The sequence below is a fragment of the Diadema antillarum genome, unplaced genomic scaffold, assembly GCF_040938485.1.
Source record: "Diadema antillarum isolate AM-2024a unplaced genomic scaffold, OU_Dant_1.0 seq00000679_RagTag, whole genome shotgun sequence".
Classification (NCBI taxonomy): Eukaryota; Metazoa; Echinodermata; class Echinoidea; order Diadematoida; family Diadematidae; genus Diadema; species Diadema antillarum.
Window position 1 is genome coordinate 100586 of NW_027271584.1, and position 19263 is coordinate 119848.

At 37.4% G+C, this 19263-nt stretch overlaps 1 protein-coding gene across 2 annotated transcripts in view; it reads left to right on the forward strand.

Moving 5' to 3' along the window:
- The window catches only part of LOC139737071 (nucleolysin TIAR-like), a 57836-nt gene that overhangs the window by 17682 nt on the left and 20891 nt on the right, over positions 1 to 19263 (forward strand). Inside the window, exon 1 of one of the 2 annotated variants that reach the window (XM_071647750.1) lies at positions 17205 to 17578. The exons of the other annotated variant lie outside the window; for it this stretch is intronic. Coding sequence (XP_071503851.1) covers positions 17315 to 17578 — 264 coding nt within the window. The 5' untranslated portion in view covers positions 17205 to 17314. Of the gene's footprint in view, positions 1 to 17204; positions 17579 to 19263 lie in introns of those variants that run through there. 2 annotated transcript variants of the gene reach the window in all.

Consider the following 19263-nt stretch of genomic DNA (forward strand, 5'->3'; position numbering starts at 1 on the left):
GGGAATCCCCCTTTCCTCCCGTAATTATAAAAATTAAAAAAAAAAAAATCACGGCGAGAATGCGTCCGTATAATAGAGAGATCCGGATAAAGGGAGGCCGGATAAGAGAGGTTCAACTGTATATAATCAATTTTAACTCTTCATAAAACAGGGCCCAGATAGTCTAAAGATGGCTATCTTAGTCAATATCAACTGTATATCGGTGATTTGCTTCCTTCGAAAAGCTAACACTGCATTTTTTTTCTTTTTCAATGGCATACATGCAGTAACATCAAATATCAAAGACTTGGGTGCTATGACCATTTGACTCTGCTTATGATAGTGATCCGACGACATATGAAGTACTGTTTTAAAATCAGGACTATTTTTAAAACGAGAATTGGTGAGAAGGAATAGACTCCACATTACTGGTCTATGTGCTTCTGTATCATGTTTTCCCTGTTACCATGTTATTAACAGGTACCTTTATTCATCATAAATTAGTACTTTGCCAGTTTTACAATATTGAGGTTTGGAGTAGATTTCCCATTGATATTCCACTTTGCCAATATATTGATGGGAGTTTATCTTTTGGACAGTCTTTAGGACTTTATTATGAATGTGATTTATGATTTACCAGGCAAGTGCAGTTTCCTGAAATATACTGTATGTCTGTGTTGGCAGTCACCAGCACTCTTATGTTGAAAAGAAGGTAGATGTGAATAGCGCCATCTATTGTCATGATGGTGTAGCAGAAACTTTGACCCCCCTGCAGAAACAATTTGCCATTAGCCTGGATGTCAGTAAGGACACGTGTACATAGCTGGTATGCTGGCTGGCTTGTGTACTGAAACTCTGTGAGATGGTGTTTGCTTTTGGAGACATATGTGTAAATGTTAATCTGGAAGCCTGCGTTTTGAGAGGAGGCCAACATGAAGAGTTCACTCTTAACCTTTCAGGGTGTGCATTGCCTAATGATTGCTCTCTGATATGTTTTTATTCTATTTTAGTAGTTTTTGAAGATAACCAACAAAATGACCTGCAAAACACTCACACACATACACAAACAGTACTCAGTTGCAGTCCTACTACCATGAGCAAGCATAGGTATTTTGACAACTGTTTGGTATTACTAGGTATGATCTCAGTTTAGGCTGGAGATTGCATTATTTGAAAATGAAGATTGCCAAATTGGCAAAGTCAAGTGCATTGCATAAGTAAACGTAGTGTGACAGAACAGTAATCGCAAACATACTTCTGATGTTCTTAGCTGACACGTAGGCTATTTGCTCAGACATAGGAAATATATGGAAAAAATATGGTGCAAAGATATGGTGAAACTACACTGTGCAGGGCATTTCACGAGATAATATCCACTTTGCCCCAGCTGTCATTTGGACGAGGGTCTCATGCTCGTAATAGTGGGCAAGGGCACATCCATTTTACTAGTCTAGCAGTGAGCGTATATTGCCCTGGGTTGGGCTAGGCAAATGGGCAAGTGGGACCGAAGCTCCGTGCCGTGTGTGTATGTTGCTGTAGGTTGGGCTACCATACCCTTTGAGTGCCGAGGCTTAACTTGCCACCTAAAGCTTTTTACATCTGGCCATTTTTACAATCAGTGGTGTAAAACACAGTGTTGGCACTAATTGGTGTATAACTTTCTTATACACTGACAGATATGCATTATTTTTTCTCATAAACTTACCACCCACAGTGTCTACCTTGGGTACCTTAATGAACTTTCCTCTCTTTTTCTTTCAGATGTGGCAGGCACTTACATGCTTGAAATCCAACACTTTTGGTGTACTCACTCTGACATAGTATTTTTGTCAGAGCTAGCATATTAAATTGTTTATTCCTTTTCATTATTTTTGTTGCTGTTGTGATAGACAGGTATCCAACATTAAGAACTATTATGTTTACCAGGTTCTGCTTTGTCTTCTTTAAATACTGAAATCGTCCAAACTTTGTGTTTCGGAGGTGACATTTTCCGTTAACAATTAACCCCTCTTTTGAGTTAGCTCTTGTTCACAATTATAAAATTCAACTTTGCTAATTTCCATCAAAACAGAATAGTAATCAACCTGACTTAACTTTGATCCAAAGATTATTTAATTCGAATAACTTATCATTTTTTGGTGAGCGTTTATAAATTTATGTAACTTTTCCGTTAACATTTCTGTCACCTCCGAGACAACAGATTTATGTATTTGATTTTTTTACTCTTGACATCAGTTATACATTACATTTGCAAAAATGTAACATATCCCCTCACATTAACTCTGAAGGAAAGTAGTAGAAATATAGCCTGTTGTTTTCATTTCGGAGCAATTTACAATTTTCCGTTAACACTTGTCACCTCCGAAACAATTGTCACCTCCGAAACAACAAGCATACTATATTTGATAATTTCTCGAAGACAAAGCAATTTTGTTTGATTCTGTCCAATGGACAGGAATCTCTTTTGGATGACAATAGTAATATGGCAACAGAAAGTGAGAATTCTCTAGAGATTAATAAAAGATCCAATAAAAACTAAAAATTACTGTTTCGGAGGTGACAAAACACTGTTAACAAGATTTTTTGTTCATTTCTGTTGAAGAGAAACCATATCATGTACATCAATGGTTTAATTTATTTTAGTAACATAAGTCTCAAAGTGGAGAAATCAACTACCACACTCTCACTCTTTTTTTTTATTACTAGACTGTACATTTTAGGGCAAATTTACATTTTTTCACTTTTTTTAACAATGAGAATGCACAAAATACACCCATCTGTTGTATATACAATATTGTAATCAAGATCAATTCTCCTGCTTTAGTTAAGTAAACATATAGATGCTTTCATCTTAGAAGCTTGATTTCCAACAAGCAATTTAGTTGTGAAGATTTACTAATCACAGCTTTCCATGTAGGTTGCTTTTTCTTGTGTTTCGGAGGTGACATTGTTTGTTAACACCATATTGCTATGTGATAGTGAAAGGCAAGACTTCAGTTCCTTTTCACTATCTATTAACATTTTCTAATACAGATCTACAAAATCACCACAACAGAAGTGACTTTTGTATACATAGCTCACCAGAATTCCCTTGATACCAAAGTACAATGTAATACATGTGGCAGTTCATGCATGCCCTAGTCCACAATCTTAAAAAAAAAAAAATGCAAAAAAAAAAAAAAATCATCAAATAGTCAAACTCCACAAAAAGGCCACATGCCTACAGCTGGTGCACAACTTGTTCTTGAATTCTTAGTTGTTGTTTTTCCATGTACAATGTGGTAATCATAAACAAAATTATGTGATTTTTTTTTAATATGACAATAATTATTACATTTTCCAAAATGAACCACCTGTTTATGACATTGTATTTTTTAAGATTATTGAAGTTATGTGACAACTAAAGTGAACAGAGGAACAAGTCCCCAGGACTGGAAAGGGAAAGATCAAAAAACAAGATTTGTAGTTCTACTTCAGTATAATTTTGAGTAGGTGTTTACCTTGTTTTGTTATTATGTTTTATCTTAGAATTTGGCTTTAAGTACTGGAATTTCAAGGAAAAGAAAATGGCTTCTTAAAAGGATAAGTCCACTTGAATATACAGGGATTGAGTGAATGCAACAACATTAGTAGAACACATCATTGAAAGTTTGGGGGAAATTGGACCATCCATTCAAAAGTTATGGGTTTTATATCTGCGCAATCACTGCTGGATGAGACGACTACGACAGTGTATGATGTCACATGCATACAACGATATAAGGAAAATATAAATGAATTTCACAAAACTTTACTTTTTGAAAAAAGTGCACATTTCTTCAACTTGCTACTGATGTATTTTAGGGTAACATTATTCACCCTGCCTTCCAAAAGAGAGAAGTCATGTGTTCTTTTGTTAGAAGTAGAATGTAAGAAAAGTGAAAATACAGTATGTTGAATTTTCTTGATACTTTCTCTATATCCTTGTACACATGTGACATCACAAGCTATAGAAGTCCTCTCATTCAGCATTGACTGAGCAGAAACTTAAAATATCCATAACTCTGGAACGGATTGCCTTACTTTCCTCAAACTCTAACTGATTTTTTTTTTTATGCCTCCGCCACGAAGTGGTGCCGGAGGCATTATGTTTTCGGGTTGTCCGTCCGTCCGTCCGTCCTTCCGTCCGTCCGTCCGTCCGTCCGTCCGTCCTTCCGTCCGTCCGTAATGAATTTTGTGGACAGGGTAACTACCAAAACCTTATGAGGTATCCTAATGAAACTTGGCATGTATGTGTATTAGGGGGTGAAGTTGTGCCTATCAACTTTTGGGTGCACATGCTCAAGGTCAAAGGTCAAAAGGTCAAGGTCAAATGCTTAAAATTTTACTATTTCCCCCATATCTATGCAATGCCTGAAGATATTTTCTTGAAACTTAGTGTATACATGTACTACCCAATTAAGATTCTCTGGTGAAAGTTTGGGGTCAGGAGGTCAAAAGGTCAGGGGTCAAAAGGTCAAGTAAAATGTTAAAATTTCACTTTTTTCTCTGTATCTTGGAAATTGTTCAAGGTATATTCATGGAACATAGTGTATATGCATCTACTGACTGGCAGTGGTTATCTAGGGAACTTAGGGTTCATGGGGTCAAAGGTCAAGGGCAATACTTCAAAATCTTACTATTTTCCTTATATTTATGCAATGCCAGCAGGATATATTTTTTTAAACTTGATGTATCATGTCTAACCCAATAGAGATTCTCTGGGATTTTTTTTTTTTTGCCAAGAAGGTCAAAGGTCAAAAGGTCAAAGATCAAGTGAAAGTGCTGAACTTACTTTTTTCTCCATATCTCGGAAGTGGCTCAAGTTATCTTGAAACTTAGTACATGCTGAATTTATGTATGTTCTGCCTGACAGTGCTTCTCTTATGAATCAAAGGCCAGATGAAAATGATAACAATTTACTGTTCAATACAGAAATTGCGCTTTTTCTCCATACCTTGAAAATTACTCAGTGCATAAACTTATGAAATGGTCAAAGTCAAGTTAAAGTTCTTAAATCCCCAAATACATGCTCTCCTATTCATCCAATTAAACATAGGTCAAGGAAGGTAAACATTCAATACATTTGTGACAAACATGTCATTTTAATATTTTGCCAATTTTGTGAAAATGTAATCACACATTGTCCACATGTACTATAGACCTATTAGGAGAATCATGCATTATGGCGGAGGCATACCAGTCGCCATAGCGACATTTCTAGTTTTACTAATATTGCTGTATTTACTCAACCCTCATGTCTATTGAGGTGAAATTGTCCTTTTCCAGTTTCGGTCCCTTATAGGTTTATTTGAGACCAGTTTGTGTCCGGGACCTTCTGTGAAGTTGATGGGGAAAATTACTGAACAAAAACAAATTTTCCCCTCAAGTTCACAGAAAAGCATTATGCTGCTCTCTTCAGCTGGGAAACACAAACTGTTCTCTTAACCCAACTGTAAAAACCTGTTAAAGATTAGTATGAATAACAATCACAAACAAAATATGAGCTGGTATCCATTATCATGAAAGAGAATACCCAAACAAAATAACAAGTAAGAACTGAAAGAAAGAGCTTTCCTATATTTGAAAATTAAAGCCTGAGGAAAGACATGAATGTTCACTAAATAGTTAACACCTGAGAAGTTGGGTTGTCTCTGTGTTTTGTCACCTCAAAAACAATAAAATGGTTTTTCTTATCTTACACTTTTTACTCTCAAAAGTGACTGTTAAATATGCATGATTTGCAGGTAATTTTCAATCAATTCAGAACGATGCATAAAATATATTTTAGTAATGTCAGCAGTTTAAATGAATCTTGTGTATAGAAAATTTATCCCAGATGAACCAAACACCTTTCACCAGTATTATAACATTTGTATGGTGGCTATCAAGGATGATGAAGAATTCATGAACATCCTTGAATTAATCCATTTATAAAACTATGTGCAAACAAAAACGTACACTAGTCAAATAAGAATTTTTACTTTTGGTATTCATCCCGGCCGTACAAAATGTATGTCCCCGCCAAAAAATTACAGTGGTACCCTCCGCAACGATAACTTTAAAGATAGTGAATCAATCTAAAATACAATTTGAGGGATTGAAACTAGGTGTATAACTCATTTCCCACACCTTACAGAAAACCCCATTCAATTTGCTTCAGAGGTCAAAGAGAATTGAGGATTTTTGTACAGCATGTGAGGAATCCCTTCCCTCCAAGTTCTGCATGTGTTTACACATCAATATGCAGTTCCAAGAGCATCCAAGTGCTGAACTTGGAAGAATCAGACTCCTGACATCCTTTATAACAATCCACATTTCTTTGAGATCACTTAACCAAATGGACTGGGGCTTTCTGCAAAATAGAGCTAAGATGTTATAATTTAAGACCCCAAAGTAGAATTTAGCTGATTTAATCATATTGGGTGCTATCAATGCAAAAGTCTAATTGTAAATTTTTTTGGGGGGACATACTATATGAATACTTGAACACAATGTTAACATTGAATGTCACCTCCGAAACAAAGTTATTCTTCCCTGGTGTTGTGGAATGAAATGTTCTGAGAGCAAAGAAACATTACTAAGATGATCTTACACCCTCATTTTAATTTAAGGTAGAAAATGGAATGCCATGTTTCTTAAGTTTACTATATCTAGTTTATTTCCGTCATATTCTTACTGTAAATTAATATTTTAACACAATGTTAACATTGAATGTCACCTCCGAAACGAAGTGATTCTTCCCTGGTGTTGTGGAATAAAATGTTCTGAGAGTAAAGAAACATTACTAAAATGATCTCACACCCTCATCTCAAGTTAAGGTAGAAAATGGAATGCCATGTTTCTTCAGATTACAATATTTAGCTTACATCCTTCGTCCAAATGGAAGGCAAACTACCGGTACCCATGCTAATTAATGAAGTGTAAAAAAACACTTGTTCTGTGTGGTTTATCTGCTTGAAACAGGAGTTAATTTCTTGTTCTTGAGTTATAATTATTATAAACATTGATAAAAAGAAGAAGTTTTTGTATTATTGTCACTTATTCTAAAAAAAGGTGAGTGTTAATGTTAATGTCACCTCCGAAACATTCTAATATGTTAACTGTCACCTCCGAAACATCCATGTGTGAAAAATCCAAGTTTTAAAGAAATGATTGGAATTTCATTTAACCTACATAGGAAGGTAGCCCTTCTTAAAGACTTCTTATAGTAAGAGTTTGACCTGGCCTGCCCTCCAATAAATAGTTAAAATCTTAAAAATTACATGTCAATTGGTATTTTTAGCAAAAATTTATAGATCTCATGTATTTTTTTTTCAAATACACTTTATATTCAACCCCAAAATAGTTTTGATTCACAAACTATATATTGTTGTTAACCATATAAACTTTGCATGGTGAAGTTTGACTACAGAGTTTTGTCAATATGGTGGAATTCATGAAAGCAAAATTTTGCTTAAATTTACTTCAGGTGCCATGGTTTTCCTTAAATTACACCAATAACCCTTCAGCTTTAAGGTCTGAAATGTTATTTTTTCAAAAATTTGAATATTTTCAAACAGGAATCAAACAGAATAATGAAAAAATATTTTGTTTGAAATTTTGACCCTCCGAGTACAAAAGTTACACCACTGATCGTAAAAAAGGCCATCTGCATTCAGTGGTAATTCACCCAAACTTGACATTGTTGTTAAGTTCAGCAGACCCACTCTGGTGAAACAATGTGCCTCAGTCCAACAGGAAGACCATGAAGACACATGAGGGATTAGGGGGGATTAGGTAATCTCTATTCATTGACAGCTGGTTTCCAGACATCTGAGCCAATCAATGAAGAAAGCACTCCAGCTTGTGTACCAATTGGCAAATGAAGCACAGTAAAAGTTAACCCGTTGAGGACAAGTCCCAAGTACCCTTGGGCAAGTGTCTACGGGAAATGCATGTTGTAGCAAAATCAGTCCGTTCTCAGTGGGTTAGCCAGATTGTCCCCACTAACATACTGCTAGCCCCGGGCAACTAAAACTCAAGGATAAGCTAATGACATGCCATTTAAGCACTTACCAGTCGAATAGATAGCATCTTTGGTGAATTGCTGGTCAGTATATTATAGCAACATAGGAAGAACCATGTATTGCAGTACACTGGGCAAATAGACTTTCCATAATGCTGTCATGGTTCATGCAACTGTTCTCTTAATCTGAAGCTTGAGCTGTATTCTGTAATCAACCTGTGATTTGATTTTGTAATTGGATATATGCATCAGTGACTTTCATCCCACAATGCACTAGCATGATTCTGTTCAGTATGGCTTCCTGCTGGCATTATTTTGTAGAGTCATGAAAGCACCAGTTTCAGCACAAAGCCAAGTTTAATGCTGCCCCAAGGCATGTAAAGAAAACACTAAGCAAACTATGTTCAGATGATGCTTAGGCCTTTGTACTGTTATAACTGCAAATGAAGGGAAATGATCCAGAAATAATTAACTTCATGCCCTATATGCAGTGAAGTTTTTGTATGAGTATTGAGAGATTATTATCTTTTTTTTTGGGGGGGGGGGAGGAGTAGTGAATACTGGAGAAGATAGATCCTGTACATGTATGGTTCACATGGAGAAATGGCACTGTGATTACCATCTGATGTGTGGATACTTATATTGATATGCTTAATAATTGATCATGTGTGTAATGTAAAATGCCCAATATGGTATGTTCTTGTTCACTGGCAGTGGTAGCGCATGATGTTCAAGTTGGCATTTTAAAGCCACGTGTATGGACCCCAGCACCTCTGTAATCATGATACTTGACAAACATGGCATAACAGCATAACTTGTGAAGGTCATGTGAGCCATGTATTTCTGTGGTTTGATGCTGGTTTTCTCATTATGATTTTTCACTTTTCATTGTTAGCATTCTATTGGTAGAATTACAATACAAATTTTATATTATTTGAGCCTTATTTTGGTCACATACTAGTACCACCTGTACATTTCTGTTCCAGGATTGTCATAAGATGGAATCCCATTTTCTTTGCTCAATTTTCCACTAATAAATGATATTCATTTCTGGTCAGTTTTCTGTTTGCATTTGTTACATACTCAAAAAGCTGCATCACTTCGGTGATCCCTCGCATTTATCCCCAAGTTGAATTATCCTTCGGGTTTATGCCAGGTTCAAGTGTGTACGTGTGTGTCACACACAAACACGCTGCTGTAGCTTCTGACCATTCGAGCATTGAGAATGTAGGGTTTCTGGGACGAACACTGAACTAGGGCTTTCTATAGCTCAGTCGGTAGAGCACTGGGCTAGCATCTGGAGGTCTCAGGTTGGAATCCCGATGGAATCCCATTTTATTTGCTCAATTTTCCACTAATAAGTGTATAAATTGTTAGATTTATACCTGACCCTGAAATTGGCATCAAGTTATAGAAGATTGAAGGGTAACACTGGGCAAAGATGTTGTTTTTGCTATATGACAGATACATCACTCATAAACATAGGCTGCATTTATCTAAAAAAAATTCTGAGGCAGAATCACAATCCTAAACGTGTTTGAAGCATTTTCAGGGGATAGATAAATGCAAGCATGTTTTCAAACGCGTTTAGAAACGCCGTTTTGAAACGCCTTTCAAAGGGCGTTTTGAAACACGTTTGAGACCACGATCGCCGTTCTGTGAGTACCAGATAAACGTAATGCCCTTTTGAAACGCGTTTATATCTCAAGGTCAAATCCCAGCTGTTTCCGGTTGTGTTCTCTGCCCATTATTTGTGTGTGACTGATGAGGCATGTTTGGTGGTATGCAGTTGACCTTTATTTCCCAGGTCAAACGGCGCAAAGCAGCTGCGCAGTGACACCACTCGAATCGTGATTGTATGATGGTTAGATAAACGCGGCACCCTGAGAATCGCGTTTCAAACCACGTTTGCAACCACCGTTCTAAGCGCATTTTGAAACGTGATTCTCTCTCTCAAGTTAGACAAATGCAGCCATAATCACTTGAAAAGTTCCTGATGCCGTGAATTCGATAAATGCTGTGCCATGTTTTACAGAAATCATAGCCATGCTATAGATATTTAAAAGAAAGACTTTTTAAAGCTCATTATTTCTTCCCTTCAGTCCACTGTGAGGTGAATGTTTCTGGCTCAAATTAATATTCATGTTGCTTGCAATAAAACTGGATTAGAACACTAGTGTAGTTGAGGTAACGTAACCTTACCTCTTCCTTCTGTACCCTTTGGTGTTTGTACTCCAATTGACTGATCTGAGATTTATACGTGATATGCAAATGTAAGCATATGGTGCTCCACAATGTGCTGGTAGTTTCAAGGGTCTGGACTAAGAGCGTGAGACACTGGTGATGGTGGGTGACGAGGTTTACTGGGAGCAGAACTTTGTGCGTTAGACACGACTCCCAGATAGTATTGCGGGTAACACCAGCAGGGAACGAGAGTAAGGAGTGCAGAGCGAGCAACAGAGGGTGTGTGTATCAACTCACTTCTGACGTAGAATTAAAATTTCCAAACAACCCTCAGGAAGATTTCGGCACTTGATAAATGCAAAGCTGTCTTGGTTGTGGGGTTAGAAATGCAAAAAGAAAGTGTGATCTCTAATGCGTTTGAGCCAGTCTCAACGCATTTCTGTGGAGATGATAAGCACAAAGACATTTTGAAACACATTTATAGTTCAGACCTACCCACGGCAACCACTGCCAACTACACATCTCTGCTCTTCAGGTCAAACTGCGGAATAGAGCTGTGCAATGACAAGGCCTCCCACTCCCGATGGAGATGATTAACGCAACAGCGGGAGAAACACGATCCAAAAGGCCTTTGGAAACGCCTTTTGATAGGGTGTATTGAAACGTGTTTCAAACATATAAAAGATTATATAAGTGGTTTGAGAAAAAGTAATCTTGTGGGAGATGATTGAAAGAGAAGTTAATACCACACTGAGCAGATCTTTCTGACTGAATATAGTTGAAACATATCAAAGGTGCGTTAATACTTGGTTCACTTAGGCAGAATCAGCGTGATGAAATGCTGATCCAAAATGCTTTTCACAGCGGTACTGTTAACAGTATTTTGCTACTTAGAACAATGCGTACAAATTACTGTGGTTTTTAATACTACGGTGATTCCAATGTGAATATACCTTATGGGGCACTCTTGATACAGAACCTGTTTCCTTCCCACTGGTTGATTTTGCTCTGAAAACAAAGACTCCTCTTAGAGAAGAACTAGCAGGATTACTTAGTACTTGCTTTTTCTCATGTAACAGCTGTTGTGGCAGAAGCGTAAACAATATTCCTATCTACGCAAAGCTCGGCCACACTTCGACATTGGTCCGTACAAGGAAGATTTGTTTGGACAGAATGAAGAAGCAACTAGGCACAATCATCAGCTCCACCCTGGACTTACCGCCATTTGCATCTCAATCTAAAACAGCAAGCACTTTCTGTGTTTTTGTCCATCAAGAAGACGTTGCAATTGTTGTGTTTCAATTTCCGATGAGTAAATTTCACACACTCTATCAGATGACAATAGAGGAGCGAATGGAAATTTTTGGTTTTGAAATATGGAAAAGCCATACTATTCCAACTTTGTTTATTGAAATAGATACTGTAATAGATACGGCATATATTTCGTGAGTCGAAATTTTTGCGAATCGGGAATTCCCGACAATTTCGCGATTGTGGAGTCCTGTACTGAAGGGAGAAGTGTACAAGTGTACGTCACATTCACATCGGGATCAGAGTCAATAGCTCCTGCCTCGCGAAATTCACGAAAATAAAAACCTCGCGAAATATTCGGCGTATACAGTGGTCAGCAGGAATTGAATTTTAAAAGTGTCATTTAAAAGTAACCAACTTTTATAAGTTACATGTTCATCAAAATAGTGATGTGGCCCTAACCAGATGTACATATAGATTGCATTATTTTTTTGAAGGACATACTTCAAGGTGATTATAAGCATCTACCACCCCTTTAGCTGTAGGTCAACACTGCCTGGAATTTTTATAATGATGGTGATGAATATTGTGGAGGATGCAAGTTTTCTGTTAATGTAGATGAAAAAAGAATGGAAGTGTCTTGTAAATTTGTTGTATGCAGGTTAATGAGAAATTTTCAATATAGTGGATATGACTGATCACAGTTTCATGAAAACCTGCTGAAGGTATGAAAGGCTGGATTTCATGTAATATCGGTTTAAACTTATACTGTTCTGTGTGTGTAATTTTACAAACATTTATGTATCCATGTCAACTTGAATATGGAGGGGTTATTGCATGAAAGAAAAGGTCACACCTTGGGCACACAGAAGGTACAATGTACTGTAAAACAAGATATTTTCGCGGCATGAAATTTTCGCAATTTGGAGCTGAGGGCCTTTTCATGGGATGAAATTTTCACGAATTGCTTCTGGCATTCAATGCACATAGGGTAGATGAGAACTTCCCCATGTATGCTAATTTCGCAAATCTTGGCTCTCGCGAAATTCACAAAATTAGAATATACGAGAACATTCCTCGATTTACAGCATGCTGTATGGTTTTACCAGTATTAGCTGGTGCTCTGGGAGAACGTACAACCATGCTTCTAGCAGCCAAGACAGAAAACCTGGCAACATTTTGGTAATGTGTGGATAATTATGCACATTTCCATTATCCCCATGTACATATCATCTTCTCTCTAATGCCTGTTAAACAATAGCAAAGTGTTGCTCTAGTTTTACTCCTAGCTTTCAGAAGGAGGTACTTGAGCTCTCAAATTTCAGTGCAGACGGGCGAAAACTAGAGGGCAACTGGGCCTTCGGCATTGAAACAAACAATCCAGGTTTGATTGGTAATCAGATTTTAATCAGATGGCTTTGTTGAGTGCATGTGAATCCAAACACATGGTGCAGTCCCAGTTAAATTTTGTGCACACAAGAGGTGCCCAGTCCGTGGTAGCAGACCCTGCCGCATGTGCCATGAAATCGACAAAACCTGGCTGATAGTGGAGAAGAGCTTTTTGTCCATTGATAAATCTTTCCTGTTATCTATGGCAGTCATGATAGATCCAAGGAATTTTACTCATGTGCTATTGTGTAGAGGATTTTACCATTTTTGCCTCACTCTGCAGGGTTTATTGTCTCTGGCCCTCTTTGAGTGGACACAACCTTGTAAATTTGAATTCATTTTGGAAATTCAAGTGCATTTCTCAGGAGGTTGTTCTAGTATGGGGGACAAAAGTTGTTACATCTGCCACACGTCTTCTTATGTGTGCATCAAGCCCATGACCCCATTCTTTCTCTGCAATGCATGCACGTGCCAGCACCCATTAAAAACCAATCACATACCTCCTGAAGTCATTTGCCCCGCCCTATAGTTGATTCTCTCCTCTCCCCCCTCCCTTCCGTGTCTCTCTCTCTTCCTTACTGTCTCTTTATCATACTTCTTTCACCGTAATACTTTGTTGAAAGGATAATATTTTCATTAATTCAACTTTAAAGGCAGTGTTCAAATGTGATTTTGTTTGTTTTTGTTTAAAAGCTTAAGGCATATAGATCTTTAATTTTTTTTTTTGTGTGTGTTTATATACATGTACATGTTAATCTAGAAATCGGGACCATTTAGAAGTTTGCATCTGGAAAGAAAGAGCAAACTTTACAAACACAACCATGAAAATGTAATCAAGATGGGATGGATATTAGGGAAGTTAAGATATTGCAAAATTTTGCTAATTGTCACAATACAGTTCTTGAACAAAGGATATGAATATGCAAATGAGTTGAGTTGATGATATCATTGCCTCACAACTTGCCATGTAGTTTGGACACAAAATCTTATCATTATTACTATTTTGTTGTTGTTTTTGTTCAGATGAAATTATACCCTAGTCTTAGATCCTAATATATCAGAGAGATCATTATATTAAAGTTATTCAGCCAGGAATAACATTATGTGTTACACTTTTGTTAGCAGGAGAATTGGATTTTCGTTAGTATTTTGATCATGATCAATGGTTAACTTTTCTGCAAAAATTAATGAAACTTCCAAATTATTGTAGAACTCCCTTGATTTTTATCTGATTTTGGTCAAGCTTTCAACATTTTCAACATTTTGCTTATGAAATAAAAATTGTACACTTTCTTTTCAGACTTAACTGTAAATGTAAATCATATTTTTATTATTATTATTATTATTATTATTATTATTATTATTATTATTATTATTATTATTATTATTATTATTATTATTATATTCAAGATTTGTCCTTTGAAGATAAGGTTTTCTTTTGATATGAAGAGCACAGTTTTAGAGAGGGACGAAATGAGAAATGAGATACCTTCACCTCTAATGCCAAGGTGGAAGTAAGGTTATGATGTCAGTTTGTCTGCTCATTGATATGTGTGACTTAAATTTACATGAATATATATATATATATATATATATATATATATTTTTTTTTTTTTTTTTTTTTTTTTTTTTTTTTTTTAAATAGTAACATCAATTTTAAGGGCTCATTAGTGGTTTTGGCTAGTTTTACTCTTTGTAAACTCTTTGTGAAAGCCGATGAAATTTCAAAATTCCACAACTTTCTATTTGATGTCAGGTTATAGCAAAGCCTTTTCTGATCTGTTTAATTTTTCTCCATGGAAGTCTATATGACGTAGAGGTGACATGATGTCTTCAAGAAGGTGGTAATCCATTTAGAGCTACTGCTGCACTATATAGCACATGTATACAGAGTGTTGGCTTCCAACAACCCCCCAAAAATGCCAATTGTGACTTCAGTTGGAGAAGAATCACTGCTTTTAAAGAAGAGTGCAGAGGTCATTCTAGTGTCGTGAAGACTTTTATGCTGCCTTGTCCTCTTAAGTTTGGTATTATATGTGCTTTACACTATTAATACATACAGAGCTGATTGATGATTGTTAGATTTTCTCATTCAGTGGTGCAATTATAGCTCAATTTTCACACAGAAGGCAATCGAATTAGAAATTGGGGTGAATATATTGTAGGGCCTAAGTCAAACTCAGTGCCAGCGGAGATTATGACTTGAAATCAATATAGTTGTTGCCGTGAATTGTTAAATGTCAGAGGTCAAATAGCAGGACAAATAAAAAGAATTGATTCAAATATCTGTGGTGTGAATGATTATACTTCATGCATGAATTCTGTCACAACACTGTATATGAGCAGAACTTGGTTTGGAGTATCAAAAACAAGTAGCATAACATGTTAAAGAGCAGTGGTCAAAGGTCAAGTGGTTAAGGTCAAACTTATTGGCGCAAGACAACCAAAGCCTCAAGAGATTGTTGTGACAATCAAAAGTCATTATTTAGAAGAGGTGCTTTGGGTTTTGGGAAGGTCATGAATATGGCAATTAATCTGTAATTTTCACCAATATCTCCACATCTGAAGAGTCATCTTGCATAATTCAATGATATTGAGTACAAGCTCTATTCTAATGACCAAATGGAACTCTAAAAAATATTGATAAATCGTCCTTCGCTTGAAAAGATTTGGTACTTCAAAAATCATTCATTTTTAATAGAGCGAAAAGACTTTTTCATTTTCGCAGCATTGTCACAAAATAAGGTCCGTGTCGATGTCATAGATTCATTGTTTTGGATGACAAATGATTGCAGTGTTTAAAAACTTGAATTGGTATTTCTGATATTCAAAATTGAGTTAGGAGGTTTTTGAATACTTCAAAGCTTTTTATTTTCATGTACAGATATTTTTGCAAATGAGGAGGTCACATATTTTCATGAGATGTTGTTTTTGTGATTTGACCCCGAGGTTATTGTAAGTGCACTAATGCCTGTTCGGTACTGATATTTTAATAGCGTGTTGTTGAATTTGCTACCAACACAGATTTGCAAAATTTGCACAAATTCAACCCTCGTGGAAATAGCATCTTTTACAGCATATATGCCAAGTAAGATATGAGGGCTTATCAACTCAGGGATGATGTGGTTGTGGAGAAAGTTTGTGTTACACACTCGGAACTGGTATTCCTATTTGAAAGAAGGTTACCTCAATGGAAAATTGTCATAAACATTTCTTGGTATATTCGAGCAAGGTATGCTGTTGGCTCCATAATCTCTAGAACTCATTCTTTTTCTAATTTAAATTTCTTTACTTTTTATTCACTATGCCATGATGTTATTTGCTTCAGGAAATGTTTGCATTTGTTTTTTGCTTTTTTAGTGTTTTTGTGTGTGTTTTTTTGTTTTGTTTTTAAAGTTCACTGTATTTTGAGTCATGTGTAAGAAGCAAAATGGCATGAATATGATACATATTGTTCTTAGCAAACCTGAACCATATGGGTATATTCCCATGCATTAGCTGGGGTTACCTTTGTGATACTATGGACCAGCGTGTAGTACAGCTTTCCTTATTTGACCACACACACAATTAACACACACACACACACACTCATTGAGTTTCTATCAGCTTGACGCCAGTATGCACAGCAGATTTGTGATGGAACCATGTGGAGAATTGGCATGGATGTGAAACTGAAGAGGATGTTATTTGCCGACTTTGGTCCTTTGTTCCTGCACTCAGGTATTTATGCAGGCATAGAGTTTCTGTTATCAAATATTCATATAGTGGCAACAGATGCTCTGTGCCCCATGTGATGATGGTAGACAGGGATTAGCAGACTCTCCCCCAGTGGGGCTAGAGGTTATTTGTTCTTTTTGGTCCCCCCCCCCCACTAAAGTTTTACTGCAACATATTAAAAGCCACAAAGTAGTCAGTAGATGCCTGTCTCAAAGCTCTCACTCATATTAGTATGTTGAGTAGTAGTAGATAGGATGTCTCTCTCTTGTCATGATGAATGATTAATGCCCCTCCCTTACCTCGCACGAGGGTTTTCTACAACAGGATATGCCCCGCTGCTGTGTGCAGTGAAGTGGAGCCAGGCTACAGGTTGTGCTTGATTGGTATTCAGATGAGCTCTGATATGCAAATGAGTGTTAGAAAGGCCATGTGGATGGATGAGTGGCGAGGACCAATGAGGCGTGGAAGATTTGATTGGCCATGTGGATGAATGTGTGTGTGTGTGTGTGTGTGTGTGTGTGAGTGTGTGTGAGTCTGTCTTGTTTATCTGCATAGCCACATGAATATGTAGGCAAGGGGGGTTGGACACGACAGAAGCGGTGTACACACGTGTGTTGGATCCCCAGCACTCGCCAGCCAGCAGCAGTCGCATCGCCAGCGGTGCATCAACCAGCTCCTGCCTACAACTCCGCCTGTGCTGGACACCCCTCCCCCACGTAGCTTGCTTGCGCTCTCTCTCTGTCTTTTCTTGCTGCTCGTCGCCCGGCCATGTGGCAGTCTGCAGACCCTGCCTTCTACCACACAGATCTCATCCCCATCCACCCCATCCAGTCTGTGGGAAAGGACGGTGCGCTCCTCTCCCCCCTTACCACCACCGGTGTCCCCTCCCACCTGCCAGCGGGGACCCCTTCATCCTCCGTCCCTCGCATGCTTGGTATCCCACCGGGAAACATGGATGCTGGACTCTTCATGGTGCCTTACCCCCTCCACTCCTCTGTTCCCCTCATGGTTCAGCCCCCCTTGCCACAGACGGTAAGCGGCAGCAGTGTCGTAAGATTTCGCATTCCCAAATCATGTAGCCATCTCTCGTCGAGATGCGTCGAGAGTGTAATCGAGACGTTCACGTTTAAGAAATGCTCAAGGCATGGCATCTTTCACGCTTTAAAGATAATGGAAGGTAAAGGGTCTAAAGGTATATGTTCTGCTATCTGAATTGTAGATGTGTAAGAGATATGTGATAATAACTAGAGAGGGCGAAAAAACAATCCTTCAGATGAAACTGAAGTTTTTAATTTTTGGATATGTTTGTGGATACATGTATATGGAGTATATATAATGTATACATCTATGTATGCACATATTTACTGATTTTATGATTAGAGTTATAACCCTTTATCTGACAAAGATGTTTCCATTAGGAATATATGACTGTCCACTCCAAGGCTCTTAGAAGGAAGGCCAGTGTGAAAGACTTTTATCAATGGGTGTTTTCGTGCTGCAAAACAGAATGGAAATGCTCACACAAGGCCCAGCAGTGTGTGCGTTCTCTTTTGCCCACAACAGTCAAAGCTTGCTGTTGAGAGAGTACATTGTATCATATAGAAAGAAGGGCCCTTGCCTGAAAAGTTGGGCAGTCACTTTCCTGAGTGCTGATTGATGTAAGTTGTGAGAAACAAAACAAAAGCAAAACAAAAACAAACAAGCAAAAGAAGTAGAGTCTGTGATGCTGTGTTGTTCCAGTGTACCCCAAACTTTATATCTGAAGCCATTATAGAGGTATGAGCACCACCGTCCTATATTGAATGTGACAGTCGCATGACCACAGCTGCTGTTCGAGCTCTCATTTGCCGCCATATTGGACAGAAGCGACACATTGATGGTCATCACTTCATCACAAGCATTTGTCGCCGTTGATGAGACAGTACATTCCATTACAGACAATGTCTGTGAACATGCTGACACTGCATTGCATAGCCCCATTAGTTATGTTTTATGTTTGTGTAAATGGGTCAGTATTTGTGCTGAACGTGATGTGAAAAGACTTTATTTCCAGTTATGTCGTTTCAGTGTGCCTCTTTTCCATATGACAATATAATCAATAAGGACAAGTTCACATTCATATACATGTGGATTGAGAGAATGCAGCAATATTAGTAGAACACGTCAGTGAAAGTTTGGGGGAAATCAGACAATCCGTTCAAAGGTTATGAATTTTTAAAGTATCTGCACCGTCACTGCTGGATGAGAAGACTACTGCAGTGTATGATGTCACATGCGTACAACAATATAAGGAAAATATAAAGAGAATTTCACAACATTTTACTTTTTGAAAAAAGTCCACATTTCCTCGACTCGACACTGACGTATGTTAAGGGTAATATTATTCCCCCTTGCCTTCTGAAAGAGGGAAGTCAAGTGTTCTTTTGTTATGCAAGAAAAATGAAAATATGTTGAATTTTCTTTATATTTTCTTTATATCGTTGTACACATGTGACATCACACGCTGTAGTAGTCTTTTCATCCAGCAGTGACTGAGCCGAAACTTTACAAATTCATAACTTTTAAACAGATTGTCCGATTTTTCTCAAACTTTTGCTGATGTGTTCTATTAATATTGTTGCATTCATTTAATCCACATGTCTATGAAGGTGAACTTGTCCTTTAATGATTGCTACATTATATGGGGAAGGAATTTATTGAGTCCTGTTCATCTTAGA